This window comes from Herpailurus yagouaroundi, unplaced genomic scaffold (genome assembly GCF_014898765.1).
Source record: "Herpailurus yagouaroundi ecotype Mexico unplaced genomic scaffold, PumYag 141, whole genome shotgun sequence".
Classification (NCBI taxonomy): Eukaryota; Metazoa; Chordata; class Mammalia; order Carnivora; family Felidae; genus Herpailurus; species Herpailurus yagouaroundi.
Genome location: NW_024412396.1, coordinates 35,550,066 through 35,577,770, shown reverse-complemented (window position 1 = coordinate 35,577,770; position 27,705 = coordinate 35,550,066). Strand labels below are relative to the sequence as shown.

Sequence of the window (27,705 nt, the reverse complement as noted above, 5' to 3'; positions counted from 1 at the left end):
CACCTATTATGTCTTCAAATAAATTTTCTGCTCCCTTCTCTCTCTCTTCTTCTTCTGGGATCCCTATAATGTGAGTATTATTATGCTTGATGATATCACTGAGTTGCCTTAGCCTGTTCTCATTTTTTATTATATATTTTTTCTGTTTACTGTTCAGCTTGGCTGTTTTGCATAACATGCATCCATCCATATCACTGATTTGTTCTTCTGCCTCCTGTAGTCTGCTATTGATTCCCTCTAGTATATTTTTTATTTCAGTTATTGAGTTCTTCACTCTGACCGGTTCTGTTTATATTTTGTATTTCTATTGAAGGTCTCTCTGAGCTCTTCCACTCTTTTCTCAAGTCCAGTAAATATCTTTATGACCATTACTTGGAGTTGTTTATCATGCATGTTACTTATTTCTGTTTCATTTGGCTCTTTTGCTGTGGTTTTATCCTGTTCTTTCATTTGGGACATAGTCCTCTGTCTCCTCATTCTGTCTAACTCTGTTTCTTATTATGTATTAGAAAACTCAGCTACAAGTAGTGGCCTTATGAAGAAGAGGTCCTATGGTGTCCTGTGATGCGGTGCTCCCTGTTCAGCAGAACCAGGCATTTCAGTGGCATCTCTTTGTGGGTTGCGTGCAGCCCACTATTGTGGCTGAGCCACGTTTGCCTTCAGTCAGGTCAGTTGTAATGGCCCTTTTTGCCTGCTGTCGGTGCACCAGGAAGGGTTTGGTCTCTGTGACGTTAAAGAGACAGTCTGGGACTGTTGATGGCGTCTAGTTAGGTGGTATCAGCATTCAGACCAGATGCCTGCTCTCAGTCCGTCTGCTGAAGCTATAGTTGCATAGAACTGTAGGGTGCTCCCCATCATCCTCTGAGAGGCTTTATGGTTGCGTGTGGCCCTCACTCCGATCCAGATGCCTGCCCCCAGTCTGTCTGCTGGGGCTGCAGTCTCACTGATCAGTGGCATACTCTCATTGTGCTGCTGCCATAAGGTTCAGCTACTGGGACTGTGGGTACACTGGTATGTGTGGATATCTTCCTCTCTCCCCAGGGAAGGAGTCACTTTGGAGTGGTGCCGGTCTCTGCTGGGATTGTTTTGCAGGGTGTCATGGTTGGTGTCATGGTTGGAGCCATTTTGGAGGGATGCCTTTGGAGTAGGGCAGATTGAGTGGGCTGATCTGCAGAGGAATGTAGGGGCAGGGCACTAGTTGCCAGCAAGATAGGTGGAGAACATTCCTGCTGTTTCCTGCAAGTGTCTGGCCAACTAGCATGGGGTGGTGGGGCGAGGAAGAGAAATGGCGTCCGCTAGCACTTTTGTTCTATAACGGTCTCCTAAAGATCCCTTTTTTCTCGGACTGGGGGCGTTCTGCATACATTCTGAGATTAGTAAATACATCTGCATAGATTTACTTTTGAAACAGTTGTTTCTATGTTGTGTCATTTGTTATGCTGACTCTTTAAGGGTGGGGACTCAGTTTCCTATTGTCCTCCAGCTCTCCCAAAGCTAAGCCTACTGTTTTTTAAAGTACTGGAAGTAAACCCTGATGATCGTAAAGACTCAAGAAGTTAAACCCCACTGTTTTTCAAAGTGAAATATTATGGAGACTTGTCTTCCCACTGCGAGTCCCTCATGCCTGGGGTGCCTGGTATGGGGTCTGTTCCTCTGGCTTCTTGTGGTGTCTCTCCTCTTTGTGGTTATTTTTGCCATGGTTTGGGTTCCTAACCAGTCTCTACCATCCCTACCCTTTTCAGTGTGGCCCCTCTCTGTGAAAGTCTGTTCTGCCAGTTTTCAGGCCACTTTCACAGATAGTTACACAGATGTGGCTCAGTGTGTCCATGGGTTGAGATAAGCTCAGCATCCTCTTTCTGCACCATCTTCCCAGAAGTGAATCAACTGTGGAGTTTTACACATCAAGTTTTCCCACATAGCCTCTGCTGATAATTCAGGAATTAATTAGACCCCCGTCTCTGAATGTGGTTCAGGGCAATCTAATACACTGGTGTCCTGATTATTTAACTCTGAGTTAATTGTGGGTTTTATGTTTGAGCAGGAAAAAGTGAAGAAAGAACTCAAATACTTACGAGACCAAGAAAGCCATAAGATCAAAAGCCATCTTGAAACTCTCAAGAACTTAGAAAATGAAATCTATGTACATGACTTAAAAGTAGATGCTTTGCTCCTGGAAAATGAAAAATTAAGAAAAGTAAGTTCACGAGCACTTCACTTTGCATGGTGGTTTGACTGGTTGCCTAGACCTGTAATAGTTATGGGAGAAAAGGAGAGTGTAGCTCTTAACACTTTTTAAATAAAGCTTAAAGTACATATAGAAAAGTGCACAAATCATAGTGAAACGCATAATGAGCACACATGGGTAACCAGCATGCAGATCAAGAAACAAAGCGCTAACAGTATCCAGATATTTTCTGTGTCCCTTCCTGTCACTGGCCTCCCCACATGGGTAACACTATACTGGCTTCTAACACCAAAGGTTAGTTTTGCCTGTTTCTGAACATTATATGTATAGAATGATACAGTATGCACTCTTGCTCAATACTATTTGTAAGGTTCATCTTTATTATTGAGTGTAGTATGGTTTATTCATCCCTAATGATGTATAGTATTCAAGTGTATGACTGTACTACAGTTATATACTTTGTGGATGGGGGCAGTGAGACAGTTTCTAATTGGGCCTATTAGAAATAGTGTTGCCATGAATATTCTAGTACATGTATTTCGGGGGAACATACGTACATACTCCTGTGGGGTATACCCCTCAAGTGGAATCTCAAGTAGGGATGTGGACTGTCCATTCTAGTGCACAGTGCCGTCTCTCAAGAAGTTGCAGTAATTGCAACTCCCAGCGGGGCCTGTGAGAACACCACTGGTTCTACATTCTCACCAAACCTTGGTTTTTTTTCCATTTAACTATTCTGGGAGGGTGTTGTGGTGTCCCCCATTGTGGTTTTAATTTGTATTTTCCTGATGGTTAATGAAGCATCTATTTATATGTTGTTGGCCACGCATATACCTCTTTGTGAAGTGCCTGTTCAAGTTTTTTACCCATTTAAAACATTAGGTTGTCTGTCTGTCTTGTATCGATTGTATCATTTTTTTCCAGTAAACTACATTGACCTCAAGGTGAGGATCTGTATCAGTGGATCCCAAGGGTTTTGCACGGTGCCACGGGAGGGGGATTCAGTCCCATTTGATGCTCACAGTAACCTTTAAGGTGGATAAGATATTATGTTCCTTTTATACATGAGGAAACTGAGGTTCTATATTTTTTTTAATAACTCTTAATAGCTAGAGAAATCAAAACCATCCCACAGCAATAAGACACTAAGGGAAACATTCCTTTACCTCTCTGGGTAATTTTTTCCATCATTTAAATCACAGCAGTTATCTACCAGTATGAGGACCAGTGTTTTTTGGCAGAATTAAAGTGGCATAAGAGGTACTAATGCACTTTGGAAAGGTAAATGTGCTCCAGAGCCCTGGCGCCATCATCGGTAACCTGCACGCATGCAATACATGTTCATTCTTCTCGCTCTCAAAACAATCTCATAAGGCATTTCGTCTACCCATGGAAATATTCCACAAGACTGTCTTCCTATCAAGATGACATAGATTATTTACTAAAATACCTGGAATTGTTTTTGCTATGTTAGTAATGGGTAAGCAAATGGATGACTATGTGAAAACACTGATTCTAAAAATTCTCTTTAATCTATTGACCATCTACGAGGCCCCGAATGACCCTGTGCTGTTCTCGTATTCACTCACCACTCTCCATCTTGCTGATTACATCCCTACTCTCAGCAAATGTTTTAAGCCTTGGCCTTGGGGAATCCCTGGCCTTGGGGAAGGCACAATGAATACAGAGATGAAAAAGACACTGCCCCAAGTCCTTAGGAAGCTCATAGTCTAGCTGAGGAAGTCGCAAATAAATAGTTACAATTCAGTGTGTTAAAACATTTGAGAGTTACGGGAAACCAGCTGAACTAGGCAAGTCTACAAACAGTGATTCACGTTCAACGAGGGGCAGGAATGATGACTTGGACTTGACTTACAGGGTTTTCACTTTGATTTACTACAAAAGCTTCCAACAAGCCACACAGACTGAGACAAGATCAAGGCTGCATGATTAGACCCTACAACAGGCTTATAAACAGTTCCGCATCTACACCTTCTATAGTACTGGATGCCATTTTCTAGATTCTTTTTATCAGTAGTTTCTAGTATTTGTTTCTCTCTTAAAACTGGGTGAGTGCCAAATTTATATCCAAAGCCCGTGCTTTCAGAGTTCCCAGAGACTTTGGAGTTTAGCATTCCTGAGCATTGGGTGGTCAGAACAGAAAGTGATGATTTTATTTATTTTTGGGACAGAGAGAGACAGAGCATGAACGGGGGAGGGGCAGAGAGAGAGGGAGACACAGAATCGGAAACAGGCTCCGAGCCATCAGCCCAGAGCCTGACGCGGGGCTTGAACTCACGGACCGCGAGATCGTGACCTGGCTGAAGTCGGACGCTTAACCGACTGCGCCACCCAGGCGCCCCAAAGTGATGATTTTAATACCCAAGCCACTACTGCCTCCATTACCAACCCAGTGAAACCTCTGAATGGAGTGAACAAATCTGTGGGGTCTCCAGTCTCAATAAGTCCTTTCTCTGAGGTCCTACACCAAACTCCTCCGGTCTGGCAGCATGGCTGCCTCGGCACATTTACTGCATGCACATTTTGCGTACAGGGCAATATTTTGTTTGTGGACATGATGTATTTGAGCAGAATATCTTTTAATTTCTTCTCGCGGCAAATTATATTCTGAATGCGGTGTGTTTTGGGGGGCTTAAATGTTGACTGGGAAGCCAGACCCCTTATCTCCTTCACCGGAATGTAAGCTTAACAAGAGTTCTGCTCTGTTACCCTTGTACTGAGAATAGTCAGTGGCACAGAGGAGGATCGATAAATGTTTGCCGAATGACTCATGGATAATTAATCTACAGTATCTAAACTGCTTAAAACAGTCACATGCTTTTAATTCCAGTATATTGCATATATGAAGAACAACATAGAGCTATACAAAAAAAGAGAAGAAGACCTCAAGTGCACGTCAGGTGACCTGTGTTGGCAACTGACAGCTCATCAGAGTAAGTAATGTGTCATGGGTGATCTTTATATATAAAGAATAACTGTTTTGTTTTATTAAACATTTTTTTTGGTGTTTCTTTATTCTTGAGAGAGAGAGTATGAACTGGGGAGGGGCAGAGAGAGAGGGAGACACAGAATCTGAAGCAGGCTCCAGGCTCTAAGCTGTCACTATAGAGCCTGACGTGGGGCTCGAACTCACAGACCATGGGATCATGACCTGAGCCGAAGTCAGACGCTTAACCTACTGAGCCACCCAGGTGGTGCCCCAATGTTTTGTTTTATTTAAATAAATTGTACTGATTTGCATCCAATAAAATGCACCCATGTTAAGCTCAATGAGTTTTGACAAATGTACATGCCACTCTAACCACTGCCACCCCAAGTAAGATAGAGAACATTTTTGTTTCCCTGGTGACCCTTGGTGGCTACTTTCCCGTCTATCTCCGGCTCCTGGAACCCACTGATCTGCATTCCGTCACTAAGGATTAGATACAAATGGAATGATGGAGTATGCACACTTTCGTACCGCATGTCTTTCACTCAGCTAGCTTTTTTTTTCTTTTTTTTTTTTAGATCATTCATGGTGTTGCATGTCTCATTGCTTTGTTCCCTTTTATAGCTGTTTAATTAAGTATTCCATTATGAAGATCTACCATGTTTTGTTTGTCCATTCACCAGCTGAAGGACATTTGGATTTTTTCCAGGTTTTGGTTACTCTTTGTTTACACTTGTTTTTGTGAATATTTGTTTTCATTTCTCTTGGGTAAATACCAAGGGGTGGAATTGCTGGGTTGTACAGTTAGTGTATGTTTAACTTGGCAGTAAGAAACTGCCAAAATAGTTTGCCCAAGTGGTTGTACAAATTTATCATTCCGCTAGCAATGGGATACTCCCCATCCTCACCAACATTCAGAATTGTCAAAACACTTACAATTGTTGGGGCGCTTGGGTGGCTCAGTCGGTTAAGCATCCGAGTTTGGCGTAGGTCATGATCTCGTGGTTTGTGGGTTTGAACCCCACATCGGGCTCTGTGCTGACAGCTCAGAGCCTGGAGCCTGCTTCAGATTCTGTGCCTCCCTCTCTCTCTCTCTCTCTCTGCCCCTCCCCTGCTCACGCTCTGTCTCTCTCTCTCTCAAAAGTGAACCAACTTAAAAAAAAAATTAAAAGGAACACTTAAAATTGTTAACATTTAAGCCATTTTTAATAGGTATATAATGGTATTTCATCGTGATTTTTATTTGTATTTCTCCGATGACTGATGTTATTTTTTCATGTGCTTTCTGGCCACTTGCACATCATCCTTTGTGAAGTGCCTTGAACCAATTATCCATTGCAGCATAACAAATATTACAAATCATTTACTTTGCTCCCAAATTGGCAATTTGGCCAGAGCCTGGTAGAGACCACTCATGTCTGCTCTGCATGACATTAGCCGGAGCAACTTGATGTCTGGGGTTAATTTGGCTGCTGGGGACTGGAAGCATCTGAAGAGCCACCCACTCACTCAGTGTGTCTTATGTTGACGCTGGCTCTCTGCTGGACTCTCCATGTAGTTGCTTGGCCTGCTATGTTCCAAAAGCTAGCATCCCAAGTACAAGGGGAGGGGACACAGACGCCACCACTAATTGGAGGCGTTGTCAGCATCACATTTTGGGAAGCACATGTGGGATGGAATATATTGTGGGGCCATCTCTGGAAAATGCAGTCTGCCATTTGTCCAAATCTTTTGCTCATTGCTTTGTGTTGTTTGTGTTGTTACGTTAAAATCTTTGTGTATTCTGGAAATGAGTCCTTTCCCAGTATGAGGCTTGAGTTTTCATTTTCTTAATGTTGTCTTGAAAAGAGCAAAAGTCGGGGTGCCTGGGTGGCTCAGTCGGTTAAGTGTCGAACTTCAGCTCAGTTCATGATCTCTCAGTCCGTAAGTTCGAGCCCTGCATCGGGCTCTTTGCTGACAGCTCGGAGCCTGGAGCCTGCTTCGGATTCTGTGACTCCTTCTCTCTCTGCCTCTCACGCTCTGTCTCTCTCTCAAAAATAAACATTAAAAAAAACACAAAAGTCTTTCCTTTGGATAAAGTCTGCTTTATTTATTTCATCTTTTAAGGTTAGTACTTTCTGTGTTCTAAGACATTTTTGCCTAAGCCAAGTTCTCAAAGATTTCCTCCAGTATTTTCTTTATAAGCTTTTAGTTTTCACTGTTATGTCTACATCTCCAGTTCATTTCAAGTTCATGTTTACACGTGGGGTAAGAGTTGAATTTCATTGTTTTCTCTTCTGTATATCCAGTTGTTCTAGCACCATTGTTGGAAAGACTGTCTTTTTAGCATTGTACTACTCCAACTTTTTCAGATATCCATTTGATGCATCTGTTCCTTCTCAATATCTAACTTCACACCAATACCACCCTGTCCTGATTACTGTAGTTTCATATTCAGCCTGGAAATTGGGTACTGTAAGTTCTCCACACTTGTGCTTCACTCTTAGAACTATTCTGGCTATTTTAGGTCTTTTGATTTCCATATAAGTTTTAGAATCAGCTTATTAATCTATAATTACACATACCTGTCGGGATCTTAATTGGGTTTGCACTGACTGTAAACCAATTTGGAGAGAATTGACATATTAACAAAATTAAGTCTTTCAATCCAAGAACACCGTATATATCTTCATTTTTTTAGAACTTATTTTTCTCAGCAGGATTTTGCAGCTTTCAGGTGTTGTGATAGGGGTCCTCAAGACCATCCTTAGGCTCAGTGATTAGCTAGGATCCACCGGGCTCAAGTTGTTATGGTTATTGCCCATTACAGTGAAGGATACAGAGTAAAATCAGCAAAGGGAAAAGGCACATGGGGCAAAGTGTACAGGAAATCAGGTGCAAAATGGCAGGTGTTCTCACCCAGTGTAGTCGCACAGGTGCACTTAACTTCCCCAGTAATGATGTGTGCAGCACTTGCAGGGCGGCGCCAAGCGGGGGCGCTCTGACCTGGGCATTCAAGGTATGGATTGGAGGTGGTTGGTCATGAAGGTGTGCGGTGCCTGTGAGACCTCAGCTACTCCAGCGTCTACGGAGATGCTCACATGGGATTTCTCCTTCATGGTGTTAGGAGGGTAAATTGCATTGATTTTTTAAAAAATATTTTTGAGAGAGAGAGAGAGAGAGAAAGGGAGGGAGGGAGAATATGAGCTGGGGTGGGGCAGAGAGAGGGAGACACAGAATCCGATGCAGGCTCCAGGCTCTGAGCTGTCAGCACAGAGCCTGACGTGGGGCTCGAACCCATGAACTGTGAGATCATGACCTGAGCTGAAGTCAGACACTTAACTGACCGAGCCACCCAGGTGCACCTCCATTGACTAATTTTTGAATGTTAAACCAAATCCCTGGGATAAAACACACTTGTTCAAAAGCTGCTATTGTTTTTATATGTTGCTAGATTCAGCTTGCTAATCTTTGTCCAGGTTTTTGTGTCTGTGTGCACGCCTGCCTCATTCTGTCTGCACTCGGGTCTGCGAAGGTGCCCCCAAGCGGTAAGCCGCGTGAGCACAGGGCTTGCCTCGTTTGTACTCTCCTTTCAGGTACCACAGTTCTGTGCTGCCCATTCCCCAGTGTCTGAAAACTGGATAGGAAAACAAATATATTTCATATATTTTCTCCTTGCTGATAGTAGGAGGGCAAGTCTGGTCCAGTTTTTCTGTCATTTTGGAAGTAGAAATTTGTAGATAAACATAATTTTTGGAAAACAAATAGCATTACTTTTATAAAAATCTTCACATTTCCATAACCTTTGAATTTTGAAAATTTTTATTTTAGGGAAGTATTTGGATTTGTGGGCTGAATTTCAGACTACAGTTAAGGTGAGCTTTTTTGTGTTGTCTCCACAAATATATTTCTAAAAAGTGTGTGTGTGTGTGTGTGTGTGTGTGTGTGTGTGTGTAGGAGGTCAGGATTGAAAGGGAGTGACAATGACCATCATCTTAAAATGTTGTTAAAAAAACAAAATTCATGTGAGTAAATTTTAAATATCATATTAACTTTATTCAATGATTCATGAATCGAGCAGCATCCAAGCTAGCAGATAAAAAGGTGCTCTGAGGAGCTATACAAAACAGAGGACTTTTATAGGCAGAAGGGAGCAGGAACAGGGAAGTTATACTAAGCAAAAAAAAGCAGACTGGTTATTGCAGGATCACTTGCCTTTAGCTGATGGCAGGCATCTATCAGGCAGATGACCTAACTAGTGCTGATCAGGTGATTAGATGATTCCTGAATGCCCATTCAGGAATGTAAGATTCCATTTCCCAGAGAGCCAAAACTGTAATTAAATTAATTTTCACGTTGGTGATCTGACTCCATTTGGGACCGTTGTCTTATTTTTATCGGGGCCAAATGTCACTATGAAATCGTAATCCTTTGGGAAATTGTCTTCCTACTCTACCAGGAGTAGGTTAAAGGGAATGACTCCCCCACGCCCTAGCCAGAAACACAAATTGAACACACACTATTTGAGGCCACAGTTGTCACGTCTGAAGTTCATCTGCCCTCCATGTGTTACCAAGCCCTGCTGCTTCTCCACGCCCCCCCCTCTCGCCCCCAGCACTATAAAGGCAGGCAGGATGGAGTTTAAATCCTGCTTTGCCACTTTCTAAGTATTTCAGGTTTACATATGATCCTGGCTTAGCTTTTAACCTTTTTCAGATGAAGCTACTGAGGCTCAGAGAGTTGAAGTAACTTGCTCAACACGAAACAGTTCATGAACTTACGGGGCTTTAAAACTCAGATCCAGCCTGATTCTAAAGCTCTTAGGCTGTAAACCATGCAGAAGATGGTCTGCAATTCTGTGCTGCTTTGAAGGTGAGCTGGCTTTTTATGCCGCCGCCACCACCATCACCACCGCCATCCTACCCAGTTAAAAGTTGGACTTCAGTGAGCGTGTCATTCGTCTCCTTTGCTAATCCATTTTTCCCCTGAGATCTTTGACAGGACTTTGTGAATGTGCTGTGCATACTTATTTTGCAAGAGTAATACCAACTTTGCATATATATTTTTGTCTTGGACACGATTCACTCAACGTTTTTATTTCTTCTGTTGGAATTTATATTTACACACCGCAAAACATTATTTTTTAAAGGAACTGGTAAACAGTGGTGGTGAGACTTTGCAAGGAATAAAAAAGCTAACAGAGAGGCTGCAGGAGAGGGATGAAAACATTGAGCGTATCAGCATTTGGCTACAAGGGAATCTTGAAGAGCTGCGTTTTCTTATGGAACAGGAATTGAAAACGGACCTCCATAGTAAGTGACATCTCAAAAGCTCTGGGTAACAAAGAACCTCTTGTTATTTTACTGTGGCTGGTAACATCAAAAAAAGCATTTAAAACAAAAAGCTAACCAAAGAATGTAGTTATCTCTAACAGTCCATCATCAGTTAATATCACATTCACCTAAACACGGATTCTCATTTGTGGGGTTGGATGTGGTCCATCGGCAGTGTGAGACAAATCCCTTCCACCTACGTGAATTTTCTAAATAACTGAATATTTCTTTCTGGTTTTTTAAAACTCTTACTTTCAAGGTCTTTTTTTTTTTTAATTTTTTTTTCAACGTTTTATTTATTTTTGAGACAGAGAGAGACAGAGCTTGAACGGGGGAGGGACAGAGAGAGAGGGAGACACAGAATCGGAAACAGGCTCCAGGCTCTGAGCCATCAGCCCAGAGACCGACGCGGGGCTCGAACTCACGGACCGCGAGATCGTGACCTGGCTGAAGTCGGACGCTTAACCGACTGCGCCACCCAGGCGCCCCTCAAGGTCTTTTTAAAAAACCCTTTTACGCACTTTCTTATCTTCTTAAGCAGAGGATATGAAACATCACTTTACCTTTTCTTCCTGAGTTGAGTTTAGTATTAAAAACAGCAACTATTGCCTTCTCTGAAAATCAGTGATAGTGATGCCTTCTGGGGCTCCTGAGATGTAACACATTCTACATAACATGATTGTGTCACGAGCAAGCAGTCCAGTCTCTCCGGAGGATTATCAGCTTCATTCTCAGTTTTTACTCTAATGTCACGTTAGACGTGAGGGCCACAGAACCCTGTGCAGACTCTGGCTGCTGTAGGAAATGGAGGTCAGTCCTTGCACAGGGACAGCCCTGAGATCCCCGGGGTGGAATCCCTGGGGAAGACGGGATGATGGAGGTACAAAGGGCCGGGAGAAGGAAGGAGAATAGAGTGTAGAGGAGAAATGGAGTGGTGAAATGAGAATGTCATCTAGCAAATGCACGGACTAGAGGTGTCATTTTATTTAAAAAATTTTTTTTAATGTTTGTTTTTGAGAGAAAGAGAGAGCGAACGCACAAGCAGGGTAGGGGCAGACAGAAAGGGAGACCCAGAATCTGAAGCAGGCTCCAGGCTCTGAGCTGGCAGCACAGAGCCCCATGCGGGGCTCGAACTCATGAACTGTGAGATCATGACCTGAGCTGAAGCCAGACGCTTAACTGACTGAGCCCCCCCCAGGTGCCCCTAAAGGTGTCATTTTAAAGAAGGTCATTAGCTAAGCAATTTTAAAGGTGGGTTGTAGAAAATGAAATAAGGTAGAAAGTGATGGGATTAAAGACATTCCAGGGGCGCCTGGGTGGCGTAGTCGGTTAAGCGTCCGACTTCAGCCAGGTCACGATCTCGCGGTCCGCGAGTTCGAGCCCCGCGTCGGGCTCTGGGCTGATGGCTCAGAGCCTGGAGCCTGTTTCCGATTCTGTGTCTCCCTCTCTCTCTGCCCCTCCCCCGTTCATGCTCTGTCTCTCTCTGTCCCAAAAATAAATAAACGTTCAAAAAAAAAAAAAAAAATAAAGACATTCCAATATTTGGTAAAAACCAATGTTCTCAGGGCACTGCTTGACCAGAGAAATAATGTTTTAGTGACCATTGAAGACTTTTGTGGGTAAACTTTATCAGCCAAAAAGCTGTTTTTGCGGTCCTGCTTCAGCCTGGTGAGACTTACTATGTATCAGCGCATATTGGGTTGCTGATGGGCCCTGGTCACTTTGTAAAATTTTCTTTGGGAAGTTAGGACATCCCCAGCAACTGTATATCAAGCAGAATTTTAAAAGTGAAATCACCTCAAAGCATCAATTGCACTATTTTCACATGAATGAGTCTCCCATCTTTGTCCGAAACCTGATGGGATCTTTCATGTTGGAGCAAATGTAAATAGATTAGATTGAAAAGCTAAGCCCACTGAGTAATACCATCCTCTCTTTTTCCCATATTTTGTGGACTGTCTCACTGATAACTATAGGGAAAGGAGAATATTACAGTGTGAAAATAAAGGAAGACCAGCTAAATGGAAATAAGCTGAGGCATAAAACTTGGTATAGCAAGAGAATGGGTCGCCATCCTTTGCTTTTTGCAGAGATCCAAAGACAGGGGAATGGGAAAGGTGTAATGTGAAAAAACAGAGAAGGTGTCTGATGTGCTCCGATCGGAGCTTGTTAGCATGGGGAAGCTGGGAGCAGCTTAGGAGACATGGTATGTCATTAATTAGTAAGCGTATCTGGCTTTCTCTGGTTGTTCCAAGGTTAAAAGGGTCAAAAGTAGGGAAGTTAGTGGTCAGTGCTAATGTTATGACATTCTGGGCCAGTTGCAGAGTGTGTGGGTCAGAGAACTCCTCAGGCTCTGGTCTTCTCACTTCTGCTATCGTGGGAGAATCGGTTATCCTACAAATGTATGTAAAATCCGTTGTCATAGGGGTTTCCCAGGTGAAGCGTAAGAACTGTGAGAGAACCTAACAGGGAATGAGACTTTGACCCAGTTAAGGAATCGGGGGGAGGAGTGGGGGGGAGGAGAGGTCTCTGAAATGGAGCTGACATTGAATGTTTCTGGTTTCCCTAACTCCACTTATCTCTGCTCCTAGAAGAGCATCAGCACGATGTGGGCTTTGAAGGTAGGCGGACCTGGGCTCAGATCTCAGCCCTGCTTCCTACGTGTTATTTAACCTCTACTCCCTAGGTTCCCTGATTGTAAAATATGGATAGTTAACAGGAAGTTACAAAGCAGCGGACCCAAATTAGGCACTCATCAGATCTCTTGAAATCTATGGCCCTCCTAAGGAAGTAAGTCAGCTTTGACCCCTTGGATTACTTAATCATCTCTGAGCCACCTGTAATCTGGCTGTAATTTGGATTTTCCCTTTTGAATGGCTTCTCTCAAGTGATGGGGCTTGTAGAGAAGCCCTTGATCTCTTCCAGCTCAACAGTGCTCTCCTGTTCTCTTCTGGACATAATCTGTCACTGTAGCCCTGCAGGGCCTGGCCCTCTCCTTCAGGAACACTGCACTAGCTTCAGTAACAGATGGGGGCACCTCTGAGCCTGGCACTAGAGCAAATGCTGCAGTTACTGAGTTGAGTAAGACCCAGTTCTTGAACCTCAAAGTACGTACATCGTGAGCGCAAACAAGCAAAGAGCTGATTAGAAAACAAGGGATTCCTTCTAGTGAGTGGCTATGAGAGGGTAAAGGAGACACCTCTAAGCCTTTTTTTAGGTGTTGGGAATACAGAAGGATGTCTTCCTGAAAGGGCAGTAGACGTGCCCTGGGCCAAGGACCGCGGTAGCCTGGCTGAGTAGACATCTACCCGGGGGACCGGTTGGCACAGGTGGAGGAACGGCTTGTCAGAACTTGAAATGCCAGAATTCATCTTGAAAACTAAGATTACCTTTTATTTGGAAGAAGGACTGTTAAGGTAAAAAGTAAACAAGTTCTTAGTGTGTATTCCTAAATCAAATAGTAACCGAGTACAGATTTTTTTTTTTAATTTTTTTTGAACGTTTATTTATTTTTGGGACAGAGAGAGACAGAGCATGAACGGGGGAGGGGCAGAGAGAGAGGGAGACACAGAATCGGAAACAGGCTCCAGGCTCTGAGCCATCAGCCCAGAGCCCGACGCGGGGCTCGAACTCACGGACCGCGAGATCGTGACCTGGCTGAAGTTGGACCTGGCTGAACCGACTGCGCCACCCAGGCGCCCCAAGATTATTTTTTAAAAAGTATTAAAGTTACAGATATTTATATTAACTAAGTATCTTCATTTGGTATGTGTAGTACAGAAGACTTTTTTTAGCCTGAGGGATATTTTAAAAGAAAGAGCAAATTTGTATATGCTGTCAGCCAAGTCTTGCAACCCAATAGTTTTAGACAAATATAGAACATGTAATTGTTAAATTTATCAACTGACCCAAATTAGTAAAAATATTTTGACCTTTAAATTACCTATCCAGCACTGGTTAGCAAAATAATTACCACGCACCATAGCAGTGAGGGTTATGATTGCCTATGAGTACCTAAGTAAAAACTGAACAAACCTGAGCTAGGACAAGGGCAATTTGTTTTTTATTTTTTGTTGTTGTGTTTTTAAATGTTTGAGAAAGAATCCCAAGCAGACTCCGCACTGTCAGTGCAGAGCCTGACGTGGGGCTTGAACTCACAAACCATGAGATCATGACCTGAACCAAAATCAAGAGTATGATGTGTAACTGATGGAGTAACCTAGGTGCCCATTTTTTATATTTTTAATGACCGTGTTTCAACAGATTTACTAACATTGACAACCACAGTTGCTATGAATTGTTCTGATCTTGTTCTTAAATATATATCTGCATTTTTAATTTGCTTTAAGTATTCCTGAAATTCTTTGCATTTGAGGAATGTAATAATGACTTACATGATTTTTCCTTTTGCATACACATCTTTCTGCTAGACTAGGAAATCAAAGGAGATAATTGTTAAAATGGTTCCAAATGTAACGGGACAGATATGGTACTGGTAAGCAGATAATGACTCCCCAGGCTGCACGCCACCCCCAAGTCCCAGATTGTACAGTCATCTAATTGAGGATTCTTTGGGAAATTTAGAATTTTAATGGACACTAATAACCACCCAAACTTGTATGAGAGACATAAAATTCTTATTTTTATTCCTACAGAAAAGAAGAAACACGTTCATATCAAAAAAGTCCACCCCCCCGTGGTTGAATGTACCATGAAAAACGCATTAGCAGAGAAAAAATAATAACTTCAAAGATACAACTGCTGTGAATTCAAAAGGCACAAAGTAAGTGCACTTTCTTTCAGATTTTGCAATGGTCAGTGAAAGTTTTAAGTTTGAGATTAACAAGCCTGCATAATCCCCACTAAATAGCAGAATTGGTAAATAATCTGACCATGTTTATCCATTTGTGGTGTTTAGAAGGTTATCAGGTTAAGTGCTAAACCTTATTTTGGTTCCACATGAGTCTCTTAAAGGCTTCAGAGCATAAAATTCACAGCACACCTATCAACAACCACAGGAAAACTATGTATTGTATATATTCTGTATTTTGTTAAATCTAAGAAGGCATCAATTCTGAGATACATCCTAATTCAGAGATGTCCCATGTGAAAAAGTTTCAGGATCAAGAAAATATGGCCCTGGTATACAGCCTTTAAAAAGGAGACCTAAGAAGGAGGGACTATGTGAATACATGTATTTATTCATTTGGGAAAGGAATACTCTTACTAAATAGTTTGAATTATTTCCACAATTCGTGTGGCAAAATACAATTAAATGTCAGAACATCTGAGATTTTTTTTGTAAACATTTTATTGTTTTTCTTAACAGAAACAACCAGAAGATGTTTTCAACCAAACCACCTATAAACAAAAAACCTGTTATATAAATTATGCTCTAGTTTTATAATCAAAATACTGTATTGGTAAAAATAAATAGATAACAACAAACAACGTACTTCATTTCCATGATTGCTAGCAGGCCACCAAGATATGTTTGTCCTTATAATTACACTTGAAAAACAAATACATGCAAAATTAGGTCAATGCTAAAGATTTCAGCTTATTCCAGAAACATGGTTTTGCTCTAAGGAATAACAATATTGTTACAGGAGGCAAGCGCTTCCTAACAAGCCTGTAGTGTCCCAGTGTGCTATAGCATATCTACTATATTTTTCCAAGTCTAACCATAAAGGCTGTTAACAAACAAACCCCATCTTATTTCCATGTACAACAGAAGACCATTAATACATTTTATATTTTTCACAAGGAACACTTTTTAGGTTTTTTGGCTCTTACATTCAGTGTCCATTGGCTCCTTCGGACAGTATCCGTGAAGGTTCGGTAAATTTTGCGGTGAACAAGTAAAAAAGAGCTGGGGTGGGTACCAAAGCCAAAAGGGGTAAATCTTGCTCGAGTTTATCCACTCTGGAAATGGATATTATTCCATAGGCATGAAGTAACCAGTGGCTGAAGAGAACAATAAGTCTTTTCTTTCTCACCAGAAGATCATAGCAATTCTATATAATGTTATAAAAGAGAGAAAACAAATACAGATTATCAGGCTAAATAAACTAGATAATTTATTAATTATATTTTAAAATGTATTATTTGTTGGGAAGATGGCGGAACAGGAGGCTCCTGAGCTTACCTCATCCCATGGATACACTGAGGTAACAGACACAACAGTGCAACTAACTGTGAAAATGACCCAAAGACTGGCAGAGGATTTTCCACAGTTAACTGTAGAGAGGAGGCCACATCAACAAGGGTAAGAAGGGAGAGACTAACCATAAAGAGGAGGGACACCACAAGTCAAAGTTTCAGACCTCACACCAGGAACCCTAGGCACGGGGGTCCAGCACTGGGAGGGCGAGTCCCCATAACGTTAGGCTTTGAAAAATAGTGGGCCTTCACTTTGCGAGTTTTTATAATTGGTGGCGCTTAGCTCCAAGAGCCCCAGAAGACAACAGAGAAACTGAGTAGTCCCAGCCATTAAAGAGCCGGCCTAACCTGGCAGAGATCCAGCATGGAAGCAACAGTTTGAAAAGCACCAGAGGTATCTGTGAAGGAGATTTACTAATCTCAGAATGTACAATAGAAGTGCAGGGATCTTTAGGAAACTTCTCCAAGAACAAAAGAGCTGGCAAATGCCATTTCTCCCCACTCCTACCCAGACACTTGCAGGAACCAGCAGAAGACTCTCCACCTGTCTTGCTAGCACCATGTCCCAACATACCCTGTGAGCAACCCCAGAGTGGCTCCTGCCCTGGGGAGAAGGGAAGATAATCACACACACGAGTGTGCCTGCAGTCCACATAGCCGAACCTTATAACCAAGTGTGCAGAGGAAGGACCCTGCTGATCCATGCTAATGTAGCCTCAACAGATTGGGAACAAGCCTCTGGTGGGACTGCCAGCCCCACCAACCAATGAAAACCTCTCAGGAGACAAGGCAGGGAGAACGCTCTGGAAACAGGTGCAACTGCAGCCCCAAAAGACAGAATGGGGTCAGGCATCTGGTCTGACCGCTAGGACTGCCACACTGCAGGTTCTCAGCGGCCCCGGACTGGCACTTTAAAAGCACACCCACCAAACCCTGCCTGGTGTGCCCCAAAGCAGATGAAGTGGGGCCACCGCTGCTGACTGAAGGCAAACGCAGCTCGGCCACAACGGTAGGACATATGTACCCACACAGGAGACACCCCTGAAGTGCCTGGTTCTGGTGACCAGGGTGCCATAGGGCACTACAGGACCTCTCCTTCAGAAGACCACGGCTTTCAAGATCAGGAGATATAGTGGACTAGCATCTAATACATGGAGGAAAAAAAATACACAAATGAGACAGAGGAATGCGTCCCAAATGAAACAGAGATAATATGCATGGTGAACAACTCAAAGTAATACTCGGTGGACTTGAGAAAAGAGTAGAAGATCTCAGAGTCAGAGATGAAGAACTCAACCGGGATGAACAATACACAAGAGGGAATCAATAATTTAGAGAAGGCAGAAGAAGGATCCATGATTTGGAAGATGTATATAATGGAAAGCAGCCAAGCTGAACAGCAACCAGGAAACGATACACTAAAAAACAAGAATAGGTTAAGGGAACTCAATGATACCATCAAGCATAATAGTCACATTATAGGGATCCCAGAAGGAGAAGAGAGAGAAAAGGGGCAGAAAATTTGAAATATTAGCTGAAAACTTCCCTAATCTGGGGAAACAGACAACCTAAGGAGGTCCACACCAAGGCACATAGTAATTAAAATGGCAAAAGTAGTGACAGAGATTTTTACAAGAAGAGAAAGGAACACAGGTACATATTTAAAAAACAACCCCATCAGCCTATGAGCTGATTTTTCAGCAAAAACTCTGAAGGACTGAAGGGAATGGCATAATATATTCAAAGGGCTGAAAGGAAAAAAAAAAAACAAAAACAAGAATACTTAGCAAAGTTACCATTCAGAATAGGAGGAGAGACAAAGGAGTGCATCACTGCTAAACCAGCCTTACAAGAAATATTCAGGCCAAATTCTTTGAGTGGAAAGAAAAGGCCATAATCAGAAGAAAATTAGGAAAGGAAAAAAATGTCACAGATAAATGCAAAAATATACTAAGAGATTAATCACATATAAAACCAGTATGGGAATTAAAGCACAAAAGCAGCAAAATCAATTTTATCTATAAGAATCAGTCAAGGGAAAAAAAAAATCAGGCAAGGGATTCATAAAAGGATGTAAAGTATGATTATATACATAAAAGGGAGGGGGAGGGGAGTAAAAAATTTAGTGCTTTTAGAATGGGCTCAAACTAAAGTCACTCACAACTTAATATAGACTGCTATACACATAAGGAGGTATATATGGACATAACAGTAACCACAAATCAAAAACCTATAATAGATAAATAGAAAGGACTCTAAGCATAACAGTAAAGCCATCAAACCACAAAGGCAGAGAAAGAAAAGGAGCAGAAAACTAGAAAGCAGTGAAAGTAAGAAAATGGCAATAATCACTTTGAGTATAAATGGGACTAAATACTACAGTCAAAAGACACAGGGTCCTGAGTGGATAAAAAACAAAAACCTAAGTGCTGCCTTTATTTTATTTTTTTTATTTTTTAATTTTTTTTTTTCAACGTTTATTTATTTTTGGGGCAGAGAGAGAGGGACACAGAATCGGAAACAGGCTCCAGGCTCTGAGCCATCAGCCCAGAGCCTGACGCGGGGCTCGAACTCCCGGACCGCGAGATCGTGACCTGGCTGAAGTCGGACGCTCAACCGACTGTGCCACCCAGGCGCCCCATAAGTGCTGCCTTTAACAGACTTACTTCAGACTTAAAGATAGATGCAGACTGAAAGTGAAGGGATGGAAAAAAAAGTATGCAAATAGGGAAAAGAAAGCTGGAATAGCAATACTTATACCGGACAAAACAGACTTTAAAACAAAGTCTGTACCAAGAGACAAAAAAGGACACTACATAATAATAGAACAATCCAACAAGAGGATATAACAATTGTAAATATCTATGCAGCCAACATGGAAGCACCTAAACACATAAAGCAACTATTAACAGACACAAAGAAAGGTGACAGTAATCCACTAATAGTTAATTTCAACACTATACTTACATCAATGGATACATCGTCATTCAGACAGAAATCAGTAAGACCAGTGGCTTTTCATGACACATAAAACCAGATGGACCTACAGATATATTCAGAATATTCCTTCCAAAAACAATGGATTCCAAATTCTTTTCAAGTGCACATGGGACCTTCTCCAGAATGGATCACATGTCAGACTATAAAACAAGTCTCAATAAACTTAAAAAGATTAAAATCCTATCATGCATCTCTTCTAACCACAAAGGTATGAAACTAGAAATCAATCACAAGAAAAAAAATGTAGAAACACAAACACATGGAGGCTAAATAACATGCTACTAACAATGAATGGGTCAACCAAGACATCAAAGAGGAAATTAAAAAAATACATGAGACAAATGAAAACCACAATGGTTCAATATGTTTCATTCATATGTGGATCCTGAGAAATTTAACAGACGACCACGGAGGAGGGGAAGGGGGGAAAAAAAGTTACAGAGAGGGAGGGAGGCAAACCATAAGAGACTCTTAAATACTGAGAACAAACTGAGGGTTGATGGGGGAAGGAGGGAGAGGGGAAAGTGGGTGATGGGCATTGAGGAGGGCACCTGTTGGGATGGGCATTGGGTGTTTTATGGAAAACAATTTGACAATAAATTGTATTTAATAATGTAAATAAGTAAAAAAAAACCACAATGGTTCAAATCTTTGGGACATGGCAAAAGTTGTTCTAAGAGTGAACATTATAGCAACAGAGGGCTACCTCAAGAAGCAGGAAAAGTTTCAAATAACCTTACTCCTAAACAAGCTACAAAAAGCCCATAGCCAGTAGAAGGAAGAAAATTAATAAAGACTAGAGCAGAAGTAAATAAAAGAGAGTTAATAAAAACAACAACAGATCAGTGAAACCATGAGCTGGTTCTTTGAAGATCAACAAAATCGGTAAGCCAGATTCATTAAGAAAAGAGAGGTCTGAAATAAAACTAGAAAAGGAGGAGAAATAACTGATGCCACAGAAATACTAAGGATTAAAAAAGATTATGAAAAATTATACACCAATAAATTGGACACCCTTGAAGAAATGGATACATTCCTAGAAACATACCAGGGAACTGAATCAGGAAACTACTATCAATGAAATGGAATCAGTAATTGAAACACTCTCAACAAACTAAAGTCCAGGACCACATGGCATTACAGGTGAATTCTACCAAACATTAAAAGAAAAGTTAAGGGGTTGCCTGGGTGGCTCAGTTGATTAAGTGTCTGATTCAACTTCAGGTCAGGTCATATCTCAGGGCTGAGATCGAGCCCCACATCAGGCTCCGCGCTAAACATAGAACCTGCTGGGGATTCTCTGTCCCCCTTTCTCTCCCTGCCCCCACACTTGCGCGCTCTCTCTCTCTCTCTCTCTCAAAATAAATAAATAAATAAATAAATAAGTAAGTAAATAAATAAATAAATAAAACTAAAGAAGAGTTAATACCCGTTCTTCTCAAACTATTCCAAAAAATAGGAAGGGAAGCTTCTCAATTTATTCTGTGAGGCCAGCACTCTGATACCACAACCAGAGAAAGATACCACAAAAAGAGAAAACTACAGATATGTTACACATCTACATATTATAATTACTCAACAATTATCTCTGATGAACAGAGACGCAAAAATCCTCAACAAAATACTGGTAAACCAAATGGGAAAATATACTAAAAAAATTATTCTCTACAACCAAGTGGGTTTTATTCCAAGTTCAATATTTGCAAATCAATCAACATGCGATATCACATTAATGAGAGAAGACATCAAAACCATAGGATCAGCTCAACAGATGCAAAACAGCATTATCTGTCAAAGCACAACATCCATTTGTGATAAAACCTCTCCACAAAATAGGTCTAGAGAGAACATACCTCAACATAGTGAAGGCCAAATATGAAAACCCCACAGCTTAAATCTAGTATGGTAAAAAACAAAGCTTTTTCCTCTAAGATCCAGAACAAGATAAGGATGTTCACTCTCACCACTTTTATTCAACATACTACCAGAAGTCCAAGCTACAGCAATCACATAAGAAAAAATAAAAGGCATCCAAATTGATAAGAAGTAAAATTTATATGATTTGCAGATGACATACAGTATAACCTTGGATTGTAACTTGTTCTGCGAGTGTTCCACAAGATGAGCAAACAGTTGCAATAAATTTGGACTTGATAAACAATCGATGTCTTGCAATACGAGTAGTAAGTGACAGTGAATGTCACATGATCACAACTGAGCCAATGGTTCTGGAAATTCACTTTGACATACAAGTAGTTTGGATTACAAGCATGTTTCTGGAAGGAATTATGCTCACAAACCAAGGTTTTACTGTATTATGTAGAAAACCATAAAGACCCACTGAAAACCACCTAGAACTGATAAATGCGTTCAGTGAAGTCGCAGGATACAAAACTAATAAACAGAAATCTGTTGCATTTCTATACACTAATAATGAAGTAGGAGAATGAGAAATTAAAAAAACAAACCAAGGAAGTGAAAGACCTATAGTCTGAAAATTATAAAACACTGATGAAAGAAACGGAGGGTGACACAAACAAATGGAAAAGAAATTCCATGCTCATGGATTAGAAGACCCGATATTGTTAAAATGTTTACAATACCCAAAGAAATCTACAGATTTAATACAATCCCTATCAAAATAGCAACATTTTGGGGCGCCTGGGTGGCGCAGTCGGTTAGGCGTCCGACTTCAGCCAGGTCACGATCTCGCGGTCTGTGAGTTCGAGCCCCGCGTCGGGCTCTGGGCTGATGGCTCAGAGCCTGGAGCCTGTTTCCGATTCTGTGTCTCCCTCTCTCTCTGCCCCTCGCCCGTTCATGCTCTGTCTCTCTCTGTCCCCAAAATAAATAAACGTTGAAAAAAAAAATTAAAAAAAAAAATAGCAACATTTTTTATAGAACTAGAATTGTAAAATTTATATGGAACCAAAAAAACCCTTAAATAGCCAAAGCAATCTTGAGACAGGAAAACAAAGCTGGAGGTATGACAAGCCCAGAGTTCAAGATATACTACAAAGCTACAGTATTCAAAACAGTATTGTACTGACACAGAAGGAGACACACAGATCAGTGGAACAGAATCCCCTGAAAAAAACCCCCGCACATGTGGTAAAGTAATTTAGGACCATGAAGGCAAAAGTACACAATGGGGAAAAGACAGTCTCTTCAACAGTGCTGTGAAAACTGTACATCTACATTCAAAAAAATGAAACGGGACCACTGTCTTACCCCATACACAAAAATACACTCAAAATGGATTAAAGACCTAAATGTGAGACTTGAAACCATAAAGTTCCTAGAACAAAATAGGCAGTAATCTGACATTGGCTAAAGAAACATTTTCCTATATATGTCTCCTCAGGCAAGAGAAACAAAGTAAAAACAAAGTATTAGGACTACACCAGAATAAAAAGCTTTTACACAGTGAAGGAAATCATCAACAAAACCAAAAGGAAACCTAATGAAGGGGAGAAGAGATTTGCAAGTGATATATCTGTAAGAAACAATCCGATTAAAAAATGGGCAGAGGACATGAAGGGTTTTCGAAAAAAATTTACAGATGGACAACAGACACGTGCAAAGATGATCAACATCACCGATCATCTGGGAAATGCAAATTAAAACCACCAGGAGAAATCACCTTATGCCTGCCACAGTGGCTAACATCCAAGACATAAGAAATGACAAATATTGGCAAGGAGGTGGAGAAAAAGGACCCTTGTGTACCACTGGTAGGAATGCCAACTGGTACAGCCACTGTGGAAAATATGGAGGTTCTTCAAAAAAATTAAAAACAGAATAACCAAATTCCACTACTGGGTATTTACCCAGAAAACAAAAACACTAATCTGAAAAGATACATATGCACCTCCACGTTTTGTTTTTTTTTAATTTTTTTCTTAATGTTTATTTTTGACAGAGAGAGCACGAGTGGGGGAGGGGCAGAGAGCGACGGAGACACAGAATCTGAAGCAGGCTCCAGGCTCCAGGCTCCGAGCTGTCAGCACAGAGCCTGACACGGGGGCTTGAACTCACGGACTGTGAGATCATGACCTGAGCCGAAGTCGGATGCTCAACTGACTGAACCACCCAGATGCCCCATATGCACCTCCACGTTTATTGCAGCATTAATTACAAAGCCAAGATACGGAAACAACCCAAATGTCCATGAATAAATGAATGGATAAAGATGTCATATAGATGAACAATGGAACATTACTTAGTCATAAAAAAGAATGAGATCTTCCCATTTGCAACAACATGGATGGACCTAGGGTATAATGCTAAGTGAAGTAACCACTGAGAGAAAGACAAATACCATACAATTTCACTCATATGTTAAGAAACAAAGGATAAAAAGGGACTGGAAGGAAAAAAAAAAAAGACTCAAATACAGAGAACAAACTGGTGGTTACCAGAGGGGAGGTGGGGGAAATAAAGGGGATTAAGAATACACTTATCTTGATGAGCACTGAGTAATGTATAGACTTGTTGAGTAATTATATTGTACACCTGAAACTAACAGAACACTGTATGTTAATACTTCAATAAAAATAAAATATATTGTTTCCACACAAAATCTTAACCTCAGAATTATACAATGTTTGACCTAAAAAGGACCTAAGAAATCACTCATTCTAGCTACGAGTTTACAGATGAGGAAACTGGAAACTGAGGCTTCCTATAGCCATATAAGCACTCCCAGGACAGCACCAAGACAGGAGCCCATGTCTCTTAAGTTCTAGTCCACACCAGCATTCAACCCTGGAAACACTCCAGTTTCTTCTGAGAGATAGGAACTAGAAGGGAATCCCATACTATGTGCCTGCTTCCTGCCCTGATCCACTGTAGCTGAGGGTTACAGGTGGGAAGTAGGAGGTACATACACCCAACTTCCTCAGTCTCTAGTATTCCTCGAGTCTGCTGCCTGCATAATTAGAAGGGAACAGAAATGACCTATGAACACTGTGATTTCCTTTCATCTTTAAAACAGTTCTGTAATATGTAGAAATTGGAGGGACCAAGTTATTATAAAAGTAGTATCTGAAGGTGCTATTAAACATACTGAAATGTAATTTGCAGTAGGTTAGTTACCAACTTTCTCTTATTAAACAACTCATCAACTCATCTAGAATTAGATTTTCTTTTCCTGATTCACGTCCCTGTTTCTGATTCATTATAGAGTCTAATTGAAGTACACAAACATTTTATACATGAGAGATTCCTGGGGCAGAGAAATAAGTTTCAAGCTGATTTAACTATCCACAGTAGTTGTAGATAATAAACAAAAATTTAAAAGCTTTATTTTATTGAAATATCCAATCATGTCCTCCTTCGAGTCTTTCCCTAGAGTTGATAAAAGTGACAAAATGAATTTGTTTATCTTCTTTAAACACCTTGTAATGTTGATTAAAGATTACAAAGGAGAAATGGGGACAGTATACAAATGAAAACATTTGAATCACCATAAAAATATTCTGTGTATTTCCTCTATTATTCTACCTGAAAGCCATTCCCTCTCATTCTTTCCGTAACATAACAGAAAAAAGAGCAACAACGAGGACTCCAAAATAGTCTCTGAACTCTAGAACTTTTTTAAAGAAAGAATTAAGAGAAAGCACACATCTTATTGACTGCAGTACACGGTTGAAGACAGTGCCCAGGCACTAGACTAGCAAGCAGGATGGACGAGAACTAAGACACTTTACACCTTTATTCCTTTCAAGTTAAAGGAATAACTCAAAGAGTTCTTTCAAACAGTGGCCTTCCACTGAAACACTTAAAAAGAGGCACAAAATGGAGATCTCAAAACAGGAACAGTATCAAAACTAATGTGACTATTAATGTTCTTTCAAATCACCAAAATCTTAGATATTAGAGCGTGAAAGTAAACATCCATAATCAAGAAGATAAAATTGGGAACAAAATATAGAAGGGTATGGAATGTATATAATTATTGATGACTTAGTCATCATCATTATAAAATAAAATGTAAAATTAATTCTACTTACAATAAAGTATTTTATGTTTCCTTCAAAACGGTGCTAACAACTTTCAACATTTCAATAATTAAACATTTTCTATGTGGGTCAATTTTGTGAAACGATAGTTTTTGTCTCCAAGATGCTGAATAGTCGAGCCTACTACTTCACTGACTTCCCAAGCATATACAGTGTAACATACAACCTTTTATAAACTGAACTAACCATCTAATAGCTACTGAGTGCCATTCACCAAGGATTACAGGATTACAACAATCAGGAGTACTATTTATGTACTATTTTCCTATTCAGTTGTCAAATCTATTAAAAAAAAACAAAACAACCTGTTAACAAATGAAAAAAGGTTTCCTACCTCTATTTCAGAAGCCGACATGTACACAGCCAGAGTAACCAAAGATAATACTAATATAATGTACGGAAAGGCATAATCTGAAAAACAAACATGGGTATTATATTGAAAATTGAATATTTTGAATAAAACATCAAAAAAATTGAAACAGTATAATTCTCCCCATAGTTGAAAACTTTCTCAACCAGTCCCATGAGAGACTTAAGCCCTAATGCCCTAAAAAGGGTCAGCAAACTTTCTGAAAACAGCCAGAGAGTAAATATGTTTGGCTTTGTGGGCCATACACTGTCTCAATCACCCAAGTCCCTGTTACAGTGGGAAGCAGCCAGACAATACATAAATGAATGGGTGTGGCTATGTTCCAATAAAACTTTATAAACAACAAAACCCAAACTTCATATAATTTTAACATGTTAAGAATTAACTACTGTTTTTCCCGTACCATTTAAAAATGCAAAACTTGGGGCATCTGGGTGGCTCAGTCAGTTAGGCATCCAACTCTTGATTTCAGCTCAGGTCATGATCTCACAAAGTGAATGGTGAGATAGAGCCCCATGTCTGCACGGACAGCACAGAGCCTGCTTGGGAATTCTCTCTCTCCCTTTCTCTGCCCTTCTCCCCACCCCTCAAAATAAATAAAACATTAAAAAAATGTAAAACAATCCTTGGCCTAGCTTTGAAGCTTTGAAGACCCCTGCCTTAAGGCATCCGCTGAATGTAAAGAATTAACTTCCATCTATGCATCTAATATGATACTAGTATGTACGAAACTTGACTTGGGAGGATTGAGAAAATACTCAAATAATTTTGTTTCATGATCCAGGTAGAGGACTTTGGTTGAGAAATGCTAAATGTAACAGTTATTCAGTTTTAATTACTCTTTAGAAAAGTTCGTGTATCAACAAACCTTAAAGGATAAATGGATCTTTTTCTTTTTTTTTTAATGTTTATTTTTGAGAGAGAGAGAGAGAGACAGAGCATGAGCAGCGGAGGGGCAGAGAGAGAGAGAGGTAGACACAGAATCAGAAGCTAGCTCCAGGCTCCAAGCTGTCAGTACAGAGCCCGACCCGACACGGGGCTTGAACTCACAAATTGTAAGATCATGACCTGAGCTAAAGTCACTTAACCAACTGAGCCACCCAGGTGCCCCTCCAATATTCTTTGTCAAAATTCTAGCTATTTCTATTTGAAGCAAATTTTTTTCTTACAAAATACTATTTTTCTCTTAAAATGTTTTCAATTTACAGCACACTAAAATGAGCAAATTGAGAAAAAGAAATCTTGAATTATTTTTCATATAATTATTTTAAAACAACTTCAATTTGTGAAACCACTTATCATTTTTCATTGCAATGGAACCCGTCTAGAAGAATTTCAAATGTTAATTCAGAATGCAGAAGGCAGAAACTCGGAATTATCTATACAGGCCTGATTCCAACTTACTAATAAGTACCTTTTTGACATTTAGAATATTTTATAGACAGTGATAAGCATCCTCAACAAACAATTCATTTATAAATATTTATAAATAGCTAAACAATGTTGATAGCGATACAAATTTAAGACAGAGTAGTAAAAAGCCATCTAAGGTAAGAGGAAATTTCTAACAAGGCCTAAATTTGTGGGGAGTGGAGGGTGGTCTTGGGCTCAGGCATGGTTCTTACTCTAGGATATAAAATAATTTAAGATTTTGAGCAACTAGGCCGGGGGATGGGGGGGCCGAGAATCTACATTTTAGTTCCCCT

The 27,705-nt window shown here is 40.6% G+C and overlaps 2 protein-coding genes across 6 annotated transcripts in view; one reads left to right on the top strand and one right to left on the bottom strand.

Moving 5' to 3' along the window:
- The window catches only part of CCDC175 (coiled-coil domain containing 175), a 78,569-nt gene extending 62,667 nt beyond the window's left edge, over positions 1 to 15,902 (top strand). For 2 of the 3 annotated variants that reach the window (XM_040477285.1, XM_040477284.1), the window contains 6 exons: positions 2,042 to 2,194; positions 5,037 to 5,139; positions 8,946 to 8,989; positions 10,264 to 10,426; positions 15,103 to 15,230; positions 15,777 to 15,902. In XM_040477285.1, the coding sequence (XP_040333219.1) occupies positions 2,042 to 2,194; positions 5,037 to 5,139; positions 8,946 to 8,989; positions 10,264 to 10,426; positions 15,103 to 15,188 (549 nt within the window). In that variant the 3' untranslated portion in view covers positions 15,189 to 15,230; positions 15,777 to 15,902. Of the gene's footprint in view, positions 1 to 2,041; positions 2,195 to 5,036; positions 5,140 to 8,945; positions 8,990 to 10,263; positions 10,431 to 15,102; positions 15,231 to 15,776 lie in introns of all 3 variants that reach the window. The other variant, XR_005790928.1, reaches the window with a different exon arrangement.
- JKAMP (JNK1/MAPK8 associated membrane protein) overlaps positions 15,627 to 27,705 on the bottom strand; it is a 29,910-nt gene continuing 17,831 nt past the window's right edge. For 2 of the 3 annotated variants that reach the window (XM_040477287.1, XM_040477288.1), the window contains exons 6-7: positions 25,964 to 26,040; positions 15,627 to 16,464 (exon numbers count right to left, since the gene is read on the bottom strand). In XM_040477287.1, the coding sequence (XP_040333221.1) occupies positions 16,246 to 16,464; positions 25,964 to 26,040 (296 nt within the window). In that variant the 3' untranslated portion in view covers positions 15,627 to 16,245. The remainder of the gene's footprint in view (positions 16,465 to 25,963; positions 26,041 to 27,705) is intronic. The other variant, XM_040477289.1, reaches the window with a different exon arrangement.